General features: G+C 51.1%; 4 protein-coding genes across 4 annotated transcripts; 1 reads left to right on the top strand and 3 right to left on the bottom strand.

Moving 5' to 3' along the window:
- Positions 1 to 1,500: 1,500 nt before the first annotated feature.
- Positions 1,501 to 3,713, top strand: EAH_00030430 (hypothetical protein, conserved; the record flags this gene model as incomplete). Its single annotated transcript, XM_013396150.1, has 6 exons — positions 1,501 to 1,548; positions 1,724 to 1,832; positions 1,989 to 2,056; positions 2,885 to 2,982; positions 3,208 to 3,403; positions 3,672 to 3,713. The coding sequence occupies 6 exons, from the start codon at positions 1,501 to 1,503 to the stop codon at positions 3,711 to 3,713; spliced, it is 561 nt and encodes a 186-aa protein (XP_013251604.1).
- Positions 3,714 to 5,943: 2,230 nt separating this feature from the next.
- On the bottom strand, positions 5,944 to 8,026 carry EAH_00030420 (hypothetical protein; the record flags this gene model as incomplete). Its single annotated transcript, XM_013396149.1, has 4 exons — positions 5,944 to 6,019; positions 6,585 to 6,704; positions 7,349 to 7,428; positions 7,913 to 8,026. The coding sequence occupies 4 exons, from the start codon at positions 8,024 to 8,026 to the stop codon at positions 5,944 to 5,946; spliced, it is 390 nt and encodes a 129-aa protein (XP_013251603.1).
- A 1,856-nt stretch (positions 8,027 to 9,882) lies between these two features.
- On the bottom strand, positions 9,883 to 13,670 carry EAH_00030410 (DAHP synthetase, putative; the record flags this gene model as incomplete). Its single annotated transcript, XM_013396148.1, has 6 exons — positions 9,883 to 9,936; positions 10,512 to 10,596; positions 10,973 to 11,292; positions 11,706 to 12,412; positions 13,275 to 13,363; positions 13,615 to 13,670. 6 exons carry the CDS (start codon positions 13,668 to 13,670, stop codon positions 9,883 to 9,885), a joined length of 1,311 nt encoding a protein of 436 aa, XP_013251602.1.
- A 1,167-nt stretch (positions 13,671 to 14,837) lies between these two features.
- EAH_00030400 (hypothetical protein) lies at positions 14,838 to 15,200 on the bottom strand (the record flags this gene model as incomplete). Its single annotated transcript, XM_013396147.1, has 1 exon — positions 14,838 to 15,200. The coding sequence occupies one exon, from the start codon at positions 15,198 to 15,200 to the stop codon at positions 14,838 to 14,840; it is 363 nt and encodes a 120-aa protein (XP_013251601.1).
- Positions 15,201 to 16,331: the final 1,131 nt, after the last annotated feature.

Below are 16,331 nucleotides of genomic sequence, written 5' to 3'. Positions count from 1 at the left end.
AGCAGCAGGAGCTGCTGCTGCTGTTGCTGCTGCTGTTGCTGCTGCCGTTGCAGCGACAGCAGCAACGAGGCTCAGCATCTCAGAGCCAGACGAAGAGACATTGCCCTATTTAATTTTTTTTATGGTTGCAACGAGCGTCCTTGTGTTCCTGCTGCTGCTGTTACTGCTGTTGCTGTTGCTGCTTCTACTGCTGTTGCTGCTGCTGCTGTTGCTGCAATAGATGCTGCAGCGTGCTGCATGCGAAGTGGGGTTTGAGTGTCTCCTTGCTTATGCTTGGGGTGTACGTACAGTTGAAATGTCTCTGCAGCGCAGAGACAGACGACTCTGTTATAAGACAGAAAAACATCAAACATTTCTTTTCAGGTGCTGCTCTTCTTTAAGGCCTCACAATTAAGTCGAAGAGACGAAGGGGGGCCCCATTACTATGGGTATATACACCTGGGGGCCCCCCTTTCTATGAGCATATATTTCTGTTGGGGGCCCCTTCATATGCATATTAACTTCTTAGGGGGCCCCTTAATATGGATATTGACCTCTGCAGGGGGCCCCTTAATGAGGATGAAGCTGGTTAGGGGGGCCCCTTAATAAGGGTATACTGACTTTGAGGGGGCCCCGCTAGTGCAGGTATAGGCTTCTGGTTGGGGGCCCCATCGATATATTTGGGGGGCCCCTGAAGATGGGTATAGGAACTTTATAGGGGCCCCCTTGGTTCTTAGCAAATGTCTATATCGCTATACAGCTACATGCTTTCATCTGTATTTGTTCTTGAAGCCAACCCATAGCTTATCAGCTGCAGCCTTCTTCTCTATTTAAAGCAGCCTGCAGCGAGGTGTACGTACTACAGCGCTACGAAGGCGCTTGAGCATTCAGTTGTGTGTGCAAACACATACATGCATATACCTCATCTACGCATACACCCCAACAGATATCTTATTATAATACACCTGGAGTGTATAAGCAGAAATGCGGTGTTTATATTTTAACCTAGAGAGAACGAATCTTGCAGCAGCTACACCAGCAGATTAAACCCTAAACCCTAAACCCTAAACCCTAATTAGGGTCACAACAGCCCCTCCCGCTGGTCTGAGTTGTGTGTACACTGCAGCTTTAAGATGTCTTTAAAAGTGGTATATTTAGTTGAAAATAAAAGAATTTAATTTGAATAAACATATTATTGCTTGTTTCTTTGTATTATTCCTTCTAATTCACACTTCTTTGGCAGCTACTGCTGGCGCCCGGCGGCTGAGGCGGTCTGTCTGTTCTGTTGTATTCTTTTTGTTTTTTTCTTTATTTTTCTAATTAAAAAATATATTTAATTAAATTGTAAAACATATTTCTTTCCCTTTGACGAATTAAACGCCTCAATACACCCTAATCTTCCTGCAGCTGCGGTGAGGCGGTTGCTGCCGACGACGGTGGGCCTGAGGTGTATGTACACCTGATTCAGAAATAGAAAAAGCTTTTCATTCATTTTTACTCTTTTTCTCTAATTCTGCTGAAATGGCGACCTCGCAGAAGCTCACACAAATCGCCACGAACATCGTGCTGGTATATACCCCTGGGTTTAGGGTTTAGGGTTTATTAGGGTTTATTAGGGTTTATTAGGGTTTAGGGTTTATCGGGGTTTAGAGCGGGCTTGAGCTGTCGTGGCTTCACCTAGGATACACTGGCTTTCGTGACGCTTCGTGCTGCTGCTGCTGTTGCTGCTGCTGCTGCTTTCCAGGAGAAGGCAATACAAGACAAGTTTGCTGCAGCGCAGAAGCAGCAGAAGACGGCGCAGCTGCAGCACAAGCAGCAGCAGGGAGGCAGCGGCGGCGATTTCTCTGGCGCTGGTGGGGTTTGTGTTTATTTCTTTTTGTAGCAGTTAGGGTATGCCGCACGGTGCATGCAGCAGCAGCAGCGGCAGAAGCAGCAGCAGCGGGAGCAGCAGCATGCAATGCTGCTGCTTACCCTCTGAGGTGTACGTACACCCCAACTGTGTGCTGCAGATGAGGGAGACGGCGAAGGCCTCGACGACCTATCGCACTGGCGCGAGAAACGCATGCAGGAGCTGAAGGTAAGCTAAACCCTAAACCCTAAACCCTTGACTTCCAGACACATCACTGCAGCGAGCGAATATCCCTTTTGCTTCAGCAGCAGCAGCAGCACATGCAGCATAAGCAACAGAAGCAGAAGCAACAGATGCGTGCGAAGCAGCAGCAGCTGCACCAACAGCAGTAGCAGCAGCAACAGCAACCCCAGTAGTAGCAACAGCAGCAGCAGCAGCAACAGCAGCAGCAGCAGCAGCTGTCTGTGCCTCATTCAGGCAGCAAGGCAGAAGCAAACAGCATTGAGGGAGAAGGGACACGGGGAATACAGCGAGCTGCAGGAGACAGAATTCCTGGGGGTCGTCACGTCTGCACCGAAGGCCGTAAACCCTAAACCCTAAACCCTAAACCCTAAAGGCATACACCCCAAACCATAAACCCTAAAGGCATACACCCCAAACCATAAACCCTAGAAACACACCCTAGACAGTATACTCAAACCCTAGACCTTAGAGAGTATAAGCATATACCCTAAACCCTAAGCAAACCCCAGACCCTAGAGACGTAAACCCTAAATCCTAATGGCGTAAACCCTAAACCCTTAATCTCAAAGCCGTGGACCACACAGATGTAAAAATATATAAACGCTAAACCCTAAATCCTAAAGAGGCACATCTAGAGCACCGACTCCCGAATATGCATGCAACCAGATAATGGAGGGGCCTGCTGCTCTCTCTGCTGCTGCTGGTGCTTTGTGTGCTGCTATTGTTTTCTATGTTGCTGCTTTCTGTGCTGCTGCTTTATCTGACTCTGCTTTCCTTGCTGTTGCTGCTGCTGCTGCTGTTGCTGCTGTTCAGGTTTGTCACTTTTTTAGCCCTCATTTTGAACGTTGCCGTATAATGGACAAGCATTTGGAAGTTCTCGCAAAAGTGCACATTGAGACGCGCTTCTTCAAGTACGTTTGAGGGTTTAGGGTTTAGGGTTTAGGGTTTAGGGTTTGGTGCTTGGGCTAAAGGTGGTGGCCTTGCGCGGTGCGTTTCTGCTGTCGTAAGAACCGTTTGCTCACCGTTTAAGGTTTAGAATTTGAAGTTTGGGGTTTAGGGTTTAGGGTTTAGGGTTTGGGGTGTAGGGGTTCCCATTTAGGGTTTAGGGTTTAGGGTTTAGGGTTTGTGCGTCTTAGGATGAACGCGGAGAAGGCCCCTTTCTTCACCAGCAAACTGCGCATTCGCTCTTTGCCTACTTTGGTATTTTTTATAGACGGAGTGGCGGTGCATTCGGTTGTGGGGTTTGCTGAGTTGGGGTGTACAGACAGCTTCAAGACAACTGCTCTCGCCAGACTCATGCTTAAACACAAAGTCTGCGATAATATACTCAAGGTCAGATCCTGCTGCTCCTCCTGCTGCTGCTGCTTTTGCTGCTGCTGCTGCTCTCCTGTTGCTGCTTCTGTCTTGCTACTGCTGCGCATGGGCTGGAGCTGTCTCTAGGGGCCTGTCTCTTCCTTTCAGTCTCCTCCTACCCCACCGGCATTCACTCTCCAAGTGCACCTCTCTCTGCCCCCAGCCAGCTAGCTAGCTAGCTAGCTAGCGAGCTGGCTAAGTATATACTGACGTGCTGTCTTGTGGTTGTGTGCGGAATTTGCTGCAGCAAATACCGAGCAGCTCAGAGGAGTCGGAGGAAGAACGCTAAAAGAAGGTGCTGGAGGCCCTTCAAAAGAGGGTATTGGGGGCCCCTTAAAAGAGGGTGCTGGGGGCCCCCCAAAAGGGGGTAGTGGGCGGCCCCTACAAGAGGGTGTCAGGGGCCCCAAAGGGTATTGGGGGCCCCTCAATGGAGGGTATTGATGGCCCCTTACCAAAGGCTGTCAGGGGGCCCTCAAAAGAGGGTATTGGGGGCCCCTCAAGAGTGGGCGCCGGGGACCCCTTACAAAAGGGTAATTGGGGCCCTATAAAGCACGGGGGTTAATAGTCGATCAAAAGAGGGAGGGTATGGGGGCCCCTGAAAAGCGGGAGGGTATTGGGGGCCCCCAAAAAGAGGGAAAAAGGGGGGTGGCCCCAAAAGGGGAGGCCTTTGGGCCCCTTAAAAGAGGGGCCCCCGGGGGCCCCTTAAAAGAGGGGCGTCTGGGGGCCCCCGAAAGGGGTGTTCTGGGGCCCCTCAAGAGGGGCTGTGGGGCCCTTCGAAAGAGTTTGGGGGGCCTCTCCATAGAGGTTTTGTAATTGAGCTTTAAAGCGTTGTTGCTTTTGAAGCTAAGACTGCGCGTCTCGGGTGACAGCAGCAAATGGCGAGGGGGTTGAAGGAGGCATTCCTTGCTCCTTAGCTAGCTACACCCTCAACTAGCTAGTCCCTCAGCTAGCTATACTATCAGCTAGCTGTACTATCAGCTAGCTAGCCCCTCACGCAGCCACCTCCTCAGCTAGCCAGCCTGTCGGCTAACTAGCTAGACCCCCACCTAGCTAGGCCCCCGGCTAGCTAGCTCCCCATCTAGCTAGCCAGCCAAGCTACCTACCCCCTCAGCTAGCTAGCCCCCAACTAAATATCCTCTCAGCTAGCCAGCGGCTCCCTGCCCTGCGAGGACTGCATAGGGTTTGAATCCTTCGCATACTTCTTGGGTGTACGTACACCCGAGCGAAGGCCCCTGAAGTTTATTCATCCTAAAAAAGAAACGCAGGGCCCCTGGAGGCCCTGAAACCCCTGGCTGCCCTGAAGCACCTGTGGGCCCCGAGCCCCTGGGGGCCTCGGAGACACTAGTAGGGGCCCCCCTGTGTTAGGAAGCGGGGGTTGTTGGGTTTTGTACATTTTGGGGTTTGAGTATTTTGCCAAGTGCAAAGGCGACTTCAATAGACTGCAAATAATTAAGACGAGGGTCGCAGACAGGCACCGATAAAGGAGGGGCCCCTGCAATGGAGGGGCCCCCTTCGCACTCCCAGACGTCTTCGCCTGAACTCCCCAACATAGCGCAGCACGTCGTACATGCACTGTAATCGCAACTGGAAGGTAGTTGAGGTGTATATGCAACTGACAGGAGTTTGGGGTGAACACACAACTGGGAGGTACTTGGGGTGTATGGATAGCGGGCAATAGTTTGGAGAGTGTGGACAGCTGGCAGTCGTCTGGGGTGTATGTGCAGCAGGCAGTGTACTGGGGTGTATATACAGCTGGTAGTAGTAGTTTGGGCTGTATATGCAGGTGCTGCACATATTAGCCAACCTGTGAGTTCCAGGTGTATGCCTCCGAGTTTGTCTCCTTTTTGGTGTAGTACTTCAGCGACGAGTTGTATTTCTTTTAAAATATCTTTAAGGTGTCTCCTTTTGCGTTGCTGGGGCCCGAGCTGGGTATTTCCATGCATGGGGTCGCAGACCCACACTACAGGGGTGCCGGCCTGCAGAGACACTTAAAAAGAAAATGGAAGAGGCTTCCGCTTTGGTTCCTCAGCATCAACACAGCCCAAGACGTGTGTACACATACGCGCATGTATGCATGCAGGGGAGCATGCATGCAGGCGTTTATGCATGCAGGCGTTTATGCATGCAGGCATGCCGGGGTGTATGCATGCATGCATGCATGCGGGGTTGCATGCATACATGCATGCAAGGGGTGTATGTATGTTGTATCTGCATGCAATTATGCATAGGTGCATGCATTTATCTGCATGCATGCACATGTTAACGCACGCAAACTCTGCTGCTTTTGCTGAAGCAGCTTCAGCGCAGCAGAGTGTACGGACACCGCAGCTCATGTGAGGAGATAGTCAGGTGCCCGAGGGCCCCCACTAAATACGTTTTTATAATTATCTTATTTTGTTTATGCTAGCGGCGTCCTTCTTTTGTCTCTTGCTACAGACTGGCGAGGAGACAAAGCAGAAAAAAGGCTTAAACGAGACAAAGAGATACCTCAACCGAGCAAAAGGAGGCAAAGAGACACATCAGGAGAAGAGACCCACCGCATGCACCGCCTCCACTAGAGGAGGCAAACAGTCTCGCACGCGGTGTACGCCCAACCTGCAGAGACACCCCAAATACGCAGCTGTGTTCATGAAAGCAAACAGGCAGCATAAACGAAAAAAAAGAGACAGGCGCCTCCATCCGCCTGTCTCCTGGAGATTCTTATGCTCCATGCATGCAGAAATAGGAGACAAAAGAAGGCCCAGCTAGCAGAAGTACATAAACACAATTACAACAACAGATATTATGTACAATATATACATATATACATTCTCTGCAGCATCGTCATGCAATACAAAGAGCAGAGAGCCCGCAAGGTGAAGTGTCTCCTTTGCCTCTAAACAACACAACATCAGGAGACACGAGGAGAGACAGAGACAAAAAGCAGACAGAAAGAAGAACCAAAACACAGTAAAGGCGTAATAAGGGAGAAAGAGACAAAAACGATGCATTGAAAGAGCAGACGCCATAAAAAGAAGACAACATTACGATAGCAGAAGAGACACCCAAATAGGTAGAAGGGGACACCACGAGGTGCCTATACACCTCGGCGGCCAATTAGCACACCCCAGCAGGCCCTAAGCCTAAGACCCTTCACGCTGTCTGTACACCGCACACCCACCGCGTAATTAGAGACAGCTTTCCGCTCTCCTTGTGGGGGTTCAGTCGCATGCAAAGAGACACAATTTCTCTCGCCTCTGCACTCGGGCCCACCTTCACGCCTATTGGATTCATCACTCCCCTAATGCATTTCCAAACGAACAACAAGACAAATATATATATATATATATATATATATATGTGGACATATGTGCACATGCATATACACATAAATATGCAGATAAATGTACCTACATAGGCTTAAATATGCATGTATACATCTCACGCATATATAGGCGTATATACGCGCATACACGCATTCATAATATATATATATATATATATATATATATTAGTCTCCCGGGTTGTCTGCGGTGTGTGCAGTTCTGCCTCTGGTACCCTCTTCTTTCTACAGGGGCCCCCGTCCCGAAGGGGGCCCCTAACGGCGCCAATGTGCGACTGTTGTGTAGCGTAAGCCAGACAAATACACAAAACAGTCCCTAGGGGCCCTCTGCCTCTGCTAGTGTCTCCCAAGGAGCCCTCGTGCTCAGACAGAGACACCTGGGGGCCCCACGGGAGGCCCCCAAGGAACCCCCCTGTGGAGCACTAAGGGGAGCCTCAAGTTGGGGGTTCTCCCGGAGGCACCCTAGAAGGCCCTTCAGGGGTCGACCCCCAGGAGACCCTTCATGGGTTCCCCAAGGGGGCCCTCCATTGGGGGCCCTTCAGGGGGCCCCCCAGGTAGCCCCCCTGGGGCCCTCAGAGAGTGGGTTCTTTGAGGAGACGCACCGGCAGAACTCGACGTGGGCGAAGTTGAGTTGTCTTGTTCTGTCTCCAATCCAAAGGAAGTGACCGCTGGCTGCAAGTGTCTGTACAACGCAGAGAGGAGACAGGGAGAGGCAGGAGACACAGTTCGACGACAGCCTCGGGAGCAGCCGCAGCAGCAAAAACATCAAAAGGCAGTAGCAGCAGCAGCAGCAAAGACAGTAGCAGCAGCAGCAGCAAGAAATGTACCAGCGGCAGCAGCAGCAGAAGCAACAGAAACAATAGAGAAAGCCGCTGCGCTGGAGGCAGGGAGGAGACAGAAGGGGTGTGAAAGCAGCAATTCAAGAGACAGCAGCAGTCTCCTGCTGCCCCTGAGAGAGGCGAGACCTTACAGAGGCTAAAGAAGGGACAGGGCGAGCCAGCGCCTGTTCATACAGCAGCAGGAGGGCCTCGTGGGAGGTGTATATTAGCGGCTGCAACAGCGGAGGCACAAGCGAGTAAAGCGGAGACAGAAGTGCATGCAAAGCAAGGAAAGACAAGGCAAAAGAGACAATAAAACACCACAGGACACCCTAAAGCCTTTCTTACTGGTGCTAGTGCTGCTGCAGGCAGGGACTGTCTCCTCTTCGCGCTGTCTCCCGTCTCCTCCCCCGTCTCCCTCTGCTGCTTCTCTGTCTCTCTTTCGCTCTGCTCCCCCTCCATCTTTACTTTGTCTCCGCTCCACATCGCTGCTCCACAGTTTGTCTGCCGCACTTGGGGCTGCATGCGCTCTCTCGGGGCCCCGCATACGCGAGTTAAGTGCTCCCTGAGGTGTACAGACACCGCAGAGAGCCCAAGGGCATCCCTCCTCTGCCTGGCCGGCGTGGAGCGTTAGCTGCAGTTGTTGGTTGTCTCTAACATGCACTTACAGAACCTAAACCCTAAACCCTAAACCCTACACCCTACACCCTACACGAAGAGCTAAGAGGCTCACGGCCTCTGTTGTGGTAGCCAAAGGCGAGAGCAGCTAAACTCTAAACCCTAAACCCTAAATCCCAACCGTAAACCCTAAAGGAAGGTGAGGCGAGAGACAGAGACAGCCATAGCAACGACCCTGACGGGCAGATTAGTAGAGAGGAGGAGACAGAGAGGCAAACCCCACGAAGACGATAACGTAGAAAGAAGCAGAGAAGCAGCAAAAGGAACGAAGAACTGACAGAGACAGACGGAGGAGACAGCAAACAGAGAGGAGGGGGAGGGAGGGAGGGAGAGAGAGGGAGAGGGGGATAGAGAGAGGGAGACAGAGGCAGAAGGTAGGGGGAGCAAATAGACACACACAGAAACGAAGACAGCAGACAAAAGGTAGAAAGGAGACAGCACCTTCTTTGCAGGCTCAGCGACGGCCTAGGGACCCACAGCGGAGACGGCGGAGTCCCCTCTTCTGCAGAGACACCACACGGGCAGAAGCAGCAGCAGCAGCAGCAACAACAACAGCAGCAGCACTTTGTCTGTCTGTCTGTTTCTGCCGCATTTTTGTCTCTGTACTGTCCCCTGTCTCCTGCCTGCATTGCTGCGGCTGCCCATACGCCTCAACCCACCCGCTAGCAGCTGCCTCAAGAAGTTTAGGGTCGCAGCGGAGTGGAAGTAAGCTGCAGAGACACCCGGAGAGGAAACAGTGTCTTGTCTTTTGTCTGTTTTCTGCTCTGCCTCCCTCGTGTCTGTCTCTCTCTACCGCTGTCTCTTTAATTGGTGCGCTGCTGGGCCTGCTCCTTCGGCGCGTCGTGCTGCTTCTCTATCTGTTGGCGTTTGTCTTTACAAAGGAGACACTTAACAATATTCGAGGGATAAGAGTGGTGGTGGGCGCTTCCATTCGTTCTATTGTGAGACTAAGTACATCTGCTTCTGTCTCTGTCTGCATACTCTTTTCTTTGCCTGTCCCCTACTCCCCTTGCTTGCTTTATTGTAGCTCTTCCTATCTCTTTCTTTCCTTTCATTAAGGCTCTTACAGTCTCCTTGTTTGCCTCTCTATGTCTCTTAGCTTCTCCTTCTGTCTCCTACTTGCGCCTTTCTGTTTCCTAGTTGTCTCCTATCGGAGTGCATCTGTCCCTGCGTGCCTCCCCGCGTCTTCCGCTTTCTACTTTCTGCCCCTATGGGTCTCCTTCTGTCTCCTATTTGCTAATGTCTGCCTCCGAGTGTCTCTCTCTACCCCCCTAATTGCGGAGCGTCTCCTCCCGTATCCTATTTGCTCTTTCTCTAAGCGTCTCCCCTTATCTCGCATTTGACTATATGTGTTTCTGCGTGTCTCCTTTTGTCTCCCGTTTGCTTCCTTCTATATGCAACTATCCCCTTCCGTCTCCTTGCTGCAGCCCTCAAAACCCGTAGAGGAAGCTAACAGCCCACCGGCGAGCATTCGTTCTGGGTTGGGTGTCTGCAGCGAAGGAGAGACAAAAAAAGAGACAGCTAGTTAGCAGGAGGAGACAGCAGCCAAGAGACAAAAGGAGACATCAGCGAAGAGATGCAAAAAGGAGGCAGCGAAGTACAGACAGGAGGAAATAACAAAGAAGACATAAAACTAGACATCACAAGGGCAGCACAAGGAGACAGCGAAGTAGACACAAAAGGTGGCAGCAACGCTGAAACAAAAAAAGATAGAAACGCAACCAAACCAGCACATCCCATGAGATGAGGCTTACATAGATGCGCATCATAAACAAGGGGAGGCAGCCACACGGAGAAGGAGACAGAGAAAAAAGGAGACAGATAATCGCCCGTCTGCATCACAGAGGCCTATAATGCCCTTTTAGATATATAGCCGGTATTTAAGAGACAGACAGAAGGAGACAGAGGAGAATAAAGACAAGAAGAGACGCAGGATAATACACACAAGAGGAGACACCCGACGAGACAGTACATGTCAGAAGGAGACAGCAGAAATACGCAGATGCCCCAAAAAGACAAAAAACGACCCGGGGAGACAAATGCATGCACAAAGACAAGGGAGAGCTCTACAAGGAGACAAACACACCAAGAGACAGAAGAAGAAAAAAGGAGACCCGCATGCAGATAGAGATCTTTACAGTTATAGATAAGCGTACTCTAACGGAAATCAGCCACCAAAGGAGACAGAAAAAGATGGAGCCGGGAAACGGAGGAGACAGAAAAAGGAGGAGACAGAAACAAAAGAAGACAGAAGAAAGAGACAACTCACTCTGTCGCAAGGCTCCTCCCCATTCACGGCGTCTCCTTTGTACGCTGGCACTTCTCTGTCTCCATGCTGCTCCATGCTGTTTGTCCTGCAGCAGCAGCAGCAGCAGCAGCACAGCGGCAATAGTAGAAGCAGCGCCAGCAGCAGGGACAGCAAAACACGCAGCAGCAGCAGCAGCAGCAGTAGCAGCAGCAGCAGCACAACTGCAGCAAGAACAGCAACAGCCGCAACGGCAGCAGCAGCAGCAGAAGTAGCTTCACCAGCAGGTGCACCCTAAGCAAGAGCTAGAACATAGTAGCAATGCCAGCAGAAGCAACAGCAGCAACAGCAGCAACAGCGTGCAGGAGCTGCTGCTCAACTCCCTGGAGCACCCGTTGGGTGCCTTTCGCGAGGCACTCCTCCCCAAACCCCCAAACCCTAAACCCCAAACCCTAAACCAGAGATGCTAAACCCTAAACCCTTACCGCGGTTTGGCATACTGGCCTGCTATTCTCCCCACGATGAGTACTGGCATTTCAATAAGGGCCTCAATGAGTGCCCCCAGCTGCAGCAGAAGCCCCGCTGTATCGCGAAGTGTCTCCTCTCTGCAGCAGCAAAACTGCTCGGCGCAGGGGCCCCCCTGCAGCAGAAAGGCCTGCCCCTGCTGCACCTGGGATAGAGCACCAAGGAGACTCTGTACTTCTGCTGCTGACACGAGGGGAGGCAGCACCTCCAGCTGTCTGTACACCTCAGCGACTCGATGGGAGGAGACAGAGCAGAAGGGATCTTGGGCCGCAGGCAGACCCTGCAGCAGTTGAGAGGAGACAGAGGCATGCAGCAACATTATTATTATTATTATTATTATTATTATTATTATTATTATTATTATTATTATTATTATTATTATTAAAATACATAAATAAGACAATCAAGCCTTCATGCACAGAGACAAGCACAACACATGCACAATAAGGAGATTAACAGTAGTCTCTTGTCTCCAAAGATAGCAGACAACCTACCCAGCCCCCCACCCATAGGGCACCTAAACGGCGCCTAGAGGTCCTGCAGCAGGGATGCTCTAAACGTCTGTATATAAGAGATAGCAGGGGCCCGCTGAGAGAGTGTCTGTGTAGGGAGGGCCCCTGATGGCTTGCAGTAGCTGCAGCGGGGAACGAAGGAGAGGAAGAGGTAGTGATAACAACCCCACCGCCCGCCCACCTGCCAGCTGTCTATTCTCCAGCTCCTCAAGGCAACAGACGTCTCCCCTGTATCCTCGCTGCTGCTGCTCCCGCTGCTGCTGATGCTGCTGCTGCTGTTGAAGCTGTCAGCCACGACTTCAGCAGCAGCAGCGGAACCCGCCGAGGGGCTTGGGAGCCCTGCGGGCCCTGGGGCCCCTGGGGCCTCTGTGTCGCTGTCTATGAGGCGGCCATTGTGAAGGAGGGGCCGAGGAGTAATCGATGCAGCTGTTGAGGGTGTAGAGACACTAGGGCTGCAGCAGGAATCCCCAACCGCTGCTGCTGCTGCTGCTGCTGCTGCTGTTCGTTTCGTTGCTTTGACTGCTGAATGTCCTGGTGATGGCTCTAATATGGATTCTGCTGCGAATGCTGTCGTTGAAGCCGCTGTTGCCGGTGTTGCTGCTGTTGATGTTAGGGCTGCTGCTGCCGTTGTGGTTGTTGCTGCTGCTGCTGCTGCTCCTGGCGCTGCTGCTGGAGATGCTGCTGCTGCTGCAGATGTCCGGGGCCTCTTGTTCTTCGCAGCTTTTCCTATGTCCCCGCTGCTCCGTTGGGGGGCTCCCATTTCTGGGGGCCCCCAGCACTCGGGCAACAAGAAGACACTGGACCCCGGGGCCCCTTGGGGCTCCCTATACGATACACCTTTCGAGACTGGGGGCCCCTCTGGTGGGTCTTCCCTCTCTGCCGCGACGGCTGAGGGAGTTCAATTGATAAGAAGACAAACAATATCAATATAGATCAGCAATTGTGCAACGAAGGTGCACTCAAGTGAAGACCTTCAAAGCCAATGGAAGGCGGAGGCCTGCCCGTCTCCTTAAGGGCCCCCCCCGGGGGTCGCGAAGGGCCCCTGGGGGCCCCCAGGGGCCCTTCGGAAGGTGGGTAATCGAACCCAGGAACCTTCGGAAAGAATTTAAGCAAGTCTTACGGAAACAAAGAGAAAAAAGAATAGAGGCAGGCATAAAGAAGTAATAGAATAGACTTCTAGGGTGTTTACGCATGAAAGGCGCCCAGGACCCTGCTGTCTCCTCTTAGTGGGAGATCGCCGCAAGACAAAATTTGCTCGTAATCTACTAAAACAAAAGTAGTTATACTTAAACAAAAGGTAAGTATATGAATTAAAGTAGTATGCTCTTATTCTTCGAATATTCCGCTTGTTCTCCTGAGTGGAGGGTTTGTAGTATTACATTCAAATAACGCAATGCAGCAGAGTTGAAGCTTTCACGAAGAACAACCAAGTGCACAATCACCAGCTACAACAGTCGCTGCTGCCTCCAGGTGTCGAGAGAAAAGAAATGATGAGGGCAGATGACAGATTCCTTCGGGGGACACACAGACAGATACTATTTAGCGAGACAGACTGATTCTATCTGAGGAGACATGCAAATAGATGCTGCATAGAAGGGCAAAGTGATTCTGTATAGGAAAACAGACTGATTCTGTCCAAGGAGACAGAATGATTCTGACGGAGGAGACAGATTCGGTCAGGAGAGAGGTTCTATCTCCAAACTACTGCATTTAGGCCAACAACACTACATGCAAGCCTAATATGCCCCACCAAGATAATCCTGTTGGTGCATGCACTCCGAATGCTGTAGACAACTGTCATTATCAGAAATCGCAATATGGCAATCACTATCCAACAACCTGCACCCAAGAAAGTGTAAAAACAACTTCAGAGAGGACGTCCTACTTTGCTGAGTTCTGCTTCCTCTTAAGCACGCTAGCTAGCTAGGTAGCTCCTCACCTAGCGAGGTTTTCGTAGCTGCCTAGAGTGGCGTTTGAGGCTTTAAAATTAATCGTCACCAGCCCCTCGGCGCAAGTGGCCCAGTTGAATCAAGGATGGGTCAACCCTACACCCCAAATACTAAATCCTAGTTCCTAAACACTTTTCCTACCTCATCGCCAGCCCACGAAGTGTAAGGCGGTAGTTGTTTGTTGATTTCTGGGGCATTCCAGCGGAGTTACATTGTTATAGTGTTTATCATTGAATGCACTTATTTTTTTGTTATTTGCGGCTGGTGGCTTGGATGTAATTGGCTGTGAGTGAATTATTTTATCAGTTGTAGTCTAACTAACTTCGATTAATTAGCCCTGGAAACGCTAGAGATGAGTCCCCGTTTGTGTTTCATAGCCTGTCTAAACCATAAGCTCTAGGCTGTGCAGTATGGTATGCGCAGGCACTACGATGGAAATCTAATTGGATCTCTAGAGGTCCATCCGGATAAAAAGGTGCAAAAAAATACCTTTGTAGAAATACGCCAAATCGGTTCGGACTGGGAGAAGGCCACTAGGCTAAGAGTGCTCGGAAGCAACCCAGGGTCTAAGGCTGGTTGTGAGGCGGGCACTGCAGCCGAGGCGCTGATCTGCTAGGGGATCAGCGGGTACTCAGATCTGTTAGTGCTGTCTTTATTGGTAGGTATGGACTCAGGTGAAAAGTAGCAGACAATGCTTTGATATTCTGAGATTATTTCAAGGGGTCATGCGCTGAGTGAGGCGTGTTTAGATCGCGCGCGCACCTCAATGAATTGGTTCGACAAGTACTGGCAAATGAGAACACTGTTAGCTACACTTGGGGGCCGTTCCGGGGCATGTTTTCTTTCTTCCAGCAGGTAAAGTAGCTATAATTAACTTCCAAGAACCTTGGGACCCCAGGCATTGTGTATTCGAGCGGGCAGAACTATGTACCTCCGTAACGGCCGTGTGATTGGCGCACTTAACTCTACTTCCCTGAGAATGTCCAGTACACGATAGGGGTAAACCCCATTCATGCTGCTACATTTGCCTCGTGAACGGGGAGACAACATGGCAACCTTCCTTGGTGCAATGGAGTTCTGGTTAACGAAGATGGACCTGAGAGACTGGGAACGGTGACGCAACGGATGCACCGAAAATTCTGCAAGAAAATGACGAAGCACCACTTGCTGGTAAACTTGGCTAACGTTAAGCGGACAGGTAACCATACTGAGTAGGTGGAATGATTTGCCGCTGTAGTAGTGCAGCTGAATTTTGGGGGCGGTTCGCAATAGTTCAGGGCAGCTCAAGAACGGCCAACCCTGTCCACCCAGATTTAGACAATTCCGCCATCACCTCGCTTCTAGTAATCTCACTACAGAACCGTTCATGTTGTTTCACCAATTTCCAACGTCTTAAGCCTATATATTTTCTGAAAATACGTCCAGTACAGAAAAAGTGGACCCGCTAGGTCCCCCATGAACTCGTTACCCCACTGAGCCTGTTCCATTCCCATGTGGGTGGAGCTCCTGTCGATGCGTAGTAAGAAGGCATAGATAGTGCTCCCGTCTTCGTCTCGCGTCAGTCGGAACATCGGGAAAGCCTCCTCCGCTCTAGAGTGCTCCATAATTCCCCGAAGAACGTCAATCCTAGCCGTGAGCTGTTCACGGTACGGGCCGGCGGTACCCGCGAGGAGGAGGTGCGGCTGTGGGCATTTGTTCCTTTTGCACCTTCTGCTGGTCCCGCGCATTGGCCTTTGGCTTGTCTGAGAGTTGGCTAACCGGTTGCCCACTAGGTAATCGGTGTGCGGAGATTGTGGGTGCCTTCTGTTCGGTTGCATCTATGGCCCGTCCGTCTCGTAGGCGCATCTCCAGGAGATCTGCCCAAACCTGGTAGGCGATCGAACTGCGATACGTTTCACTGATTACTTCCCCCCTTAGTCCAAATAGGCTTTCCGGAAAAGCCCCCAAATGTAGTAAACAGTGCTTCAACTGCCACTACTTGCCGGCTCTATGCATACTTATTTGAGTGCACACTCGAACTTCTATGGTACAGTTAGCGCTTAGCCACTGAAATGTCCTCAAAATATTGAACAACAGTGTTTTCCTTCTTGTCGGAGTCCCATATTCCCAATAAGGAGGATAAATAATAAGCTGGCTTCCGCTGACCTTTAGTGGGTCAGCGCCGAGGCGTCAGTGCCAGTTCCACAATGCAGTGAACAGCGCAATGTGCTGTTACTGCTTGCTGAGCCTATGCACACCTATCAGGTGCACGCTCGGCATATATATATATATATATATATGTAGATGCTGCACTGCCAGCGTACAGCCCTTGAAAGAACCTCAAAATATCCAAGAATATTGTTGTCCTTTTTATCTTAGGCCCATCTTCGCTGACCCACAGGCGTCGCTGCCAGCCTCACAGCCACCTCCAATCCCTGAGTTGCCGGCAAGCCCCCTTAGACTGATGGCCTGATCTCCCGTCTGTAGAGACTTGAGTTATTTCTAATAAGGTAGCTTTTGCACTATTTCAGCTAGATAGACCTCTACAGGTCCGACTAGAGTACAACTGTAATGCCTGCGCACTACAAGAGCGGCCTCCTCCTCGCGCTCGCCATGTACCATTGTCGGCTACGAGGAAACCAAAGATCTGGTAGCTATCTCGGATGCAGTCTGTACTAATGGCACATTGGATAGCCCAATATCTGCGGTCGGCTATCCCATGCTCCTTTGTAAGCACCTTTTTGTTTTCTTGTGCAGTATAACCTACTGATCCATAGGCCAGGACCCGCACTGTCACTGATGTCCCTGTTCTTCATAGTGTGCCTTGAGACTTTGGTACCCTTCTTCATTAAGAATGCTGGCTGCGCTCAATGAGTTCG

Source organism: Eimeria acervulina, genomic scaffold, assembly GCF_000499425.1.
Source record: "Eimeria acervulina Houghton genomic scaffold, Eah_scaff280, whole genome shotgun sequence".
Classification (NCBI taxonomy): domain Eukaryota; phylum Apicomplexa; class Conoidasida; order Eucoccidiorida; family Eimeriidae; genus Eimeria; species Eimeria acervulina.
Note: the sequence above shows the minus strand (reverse complement) of the source record. Positions and strands in the feature narration are given on the sequence as shown.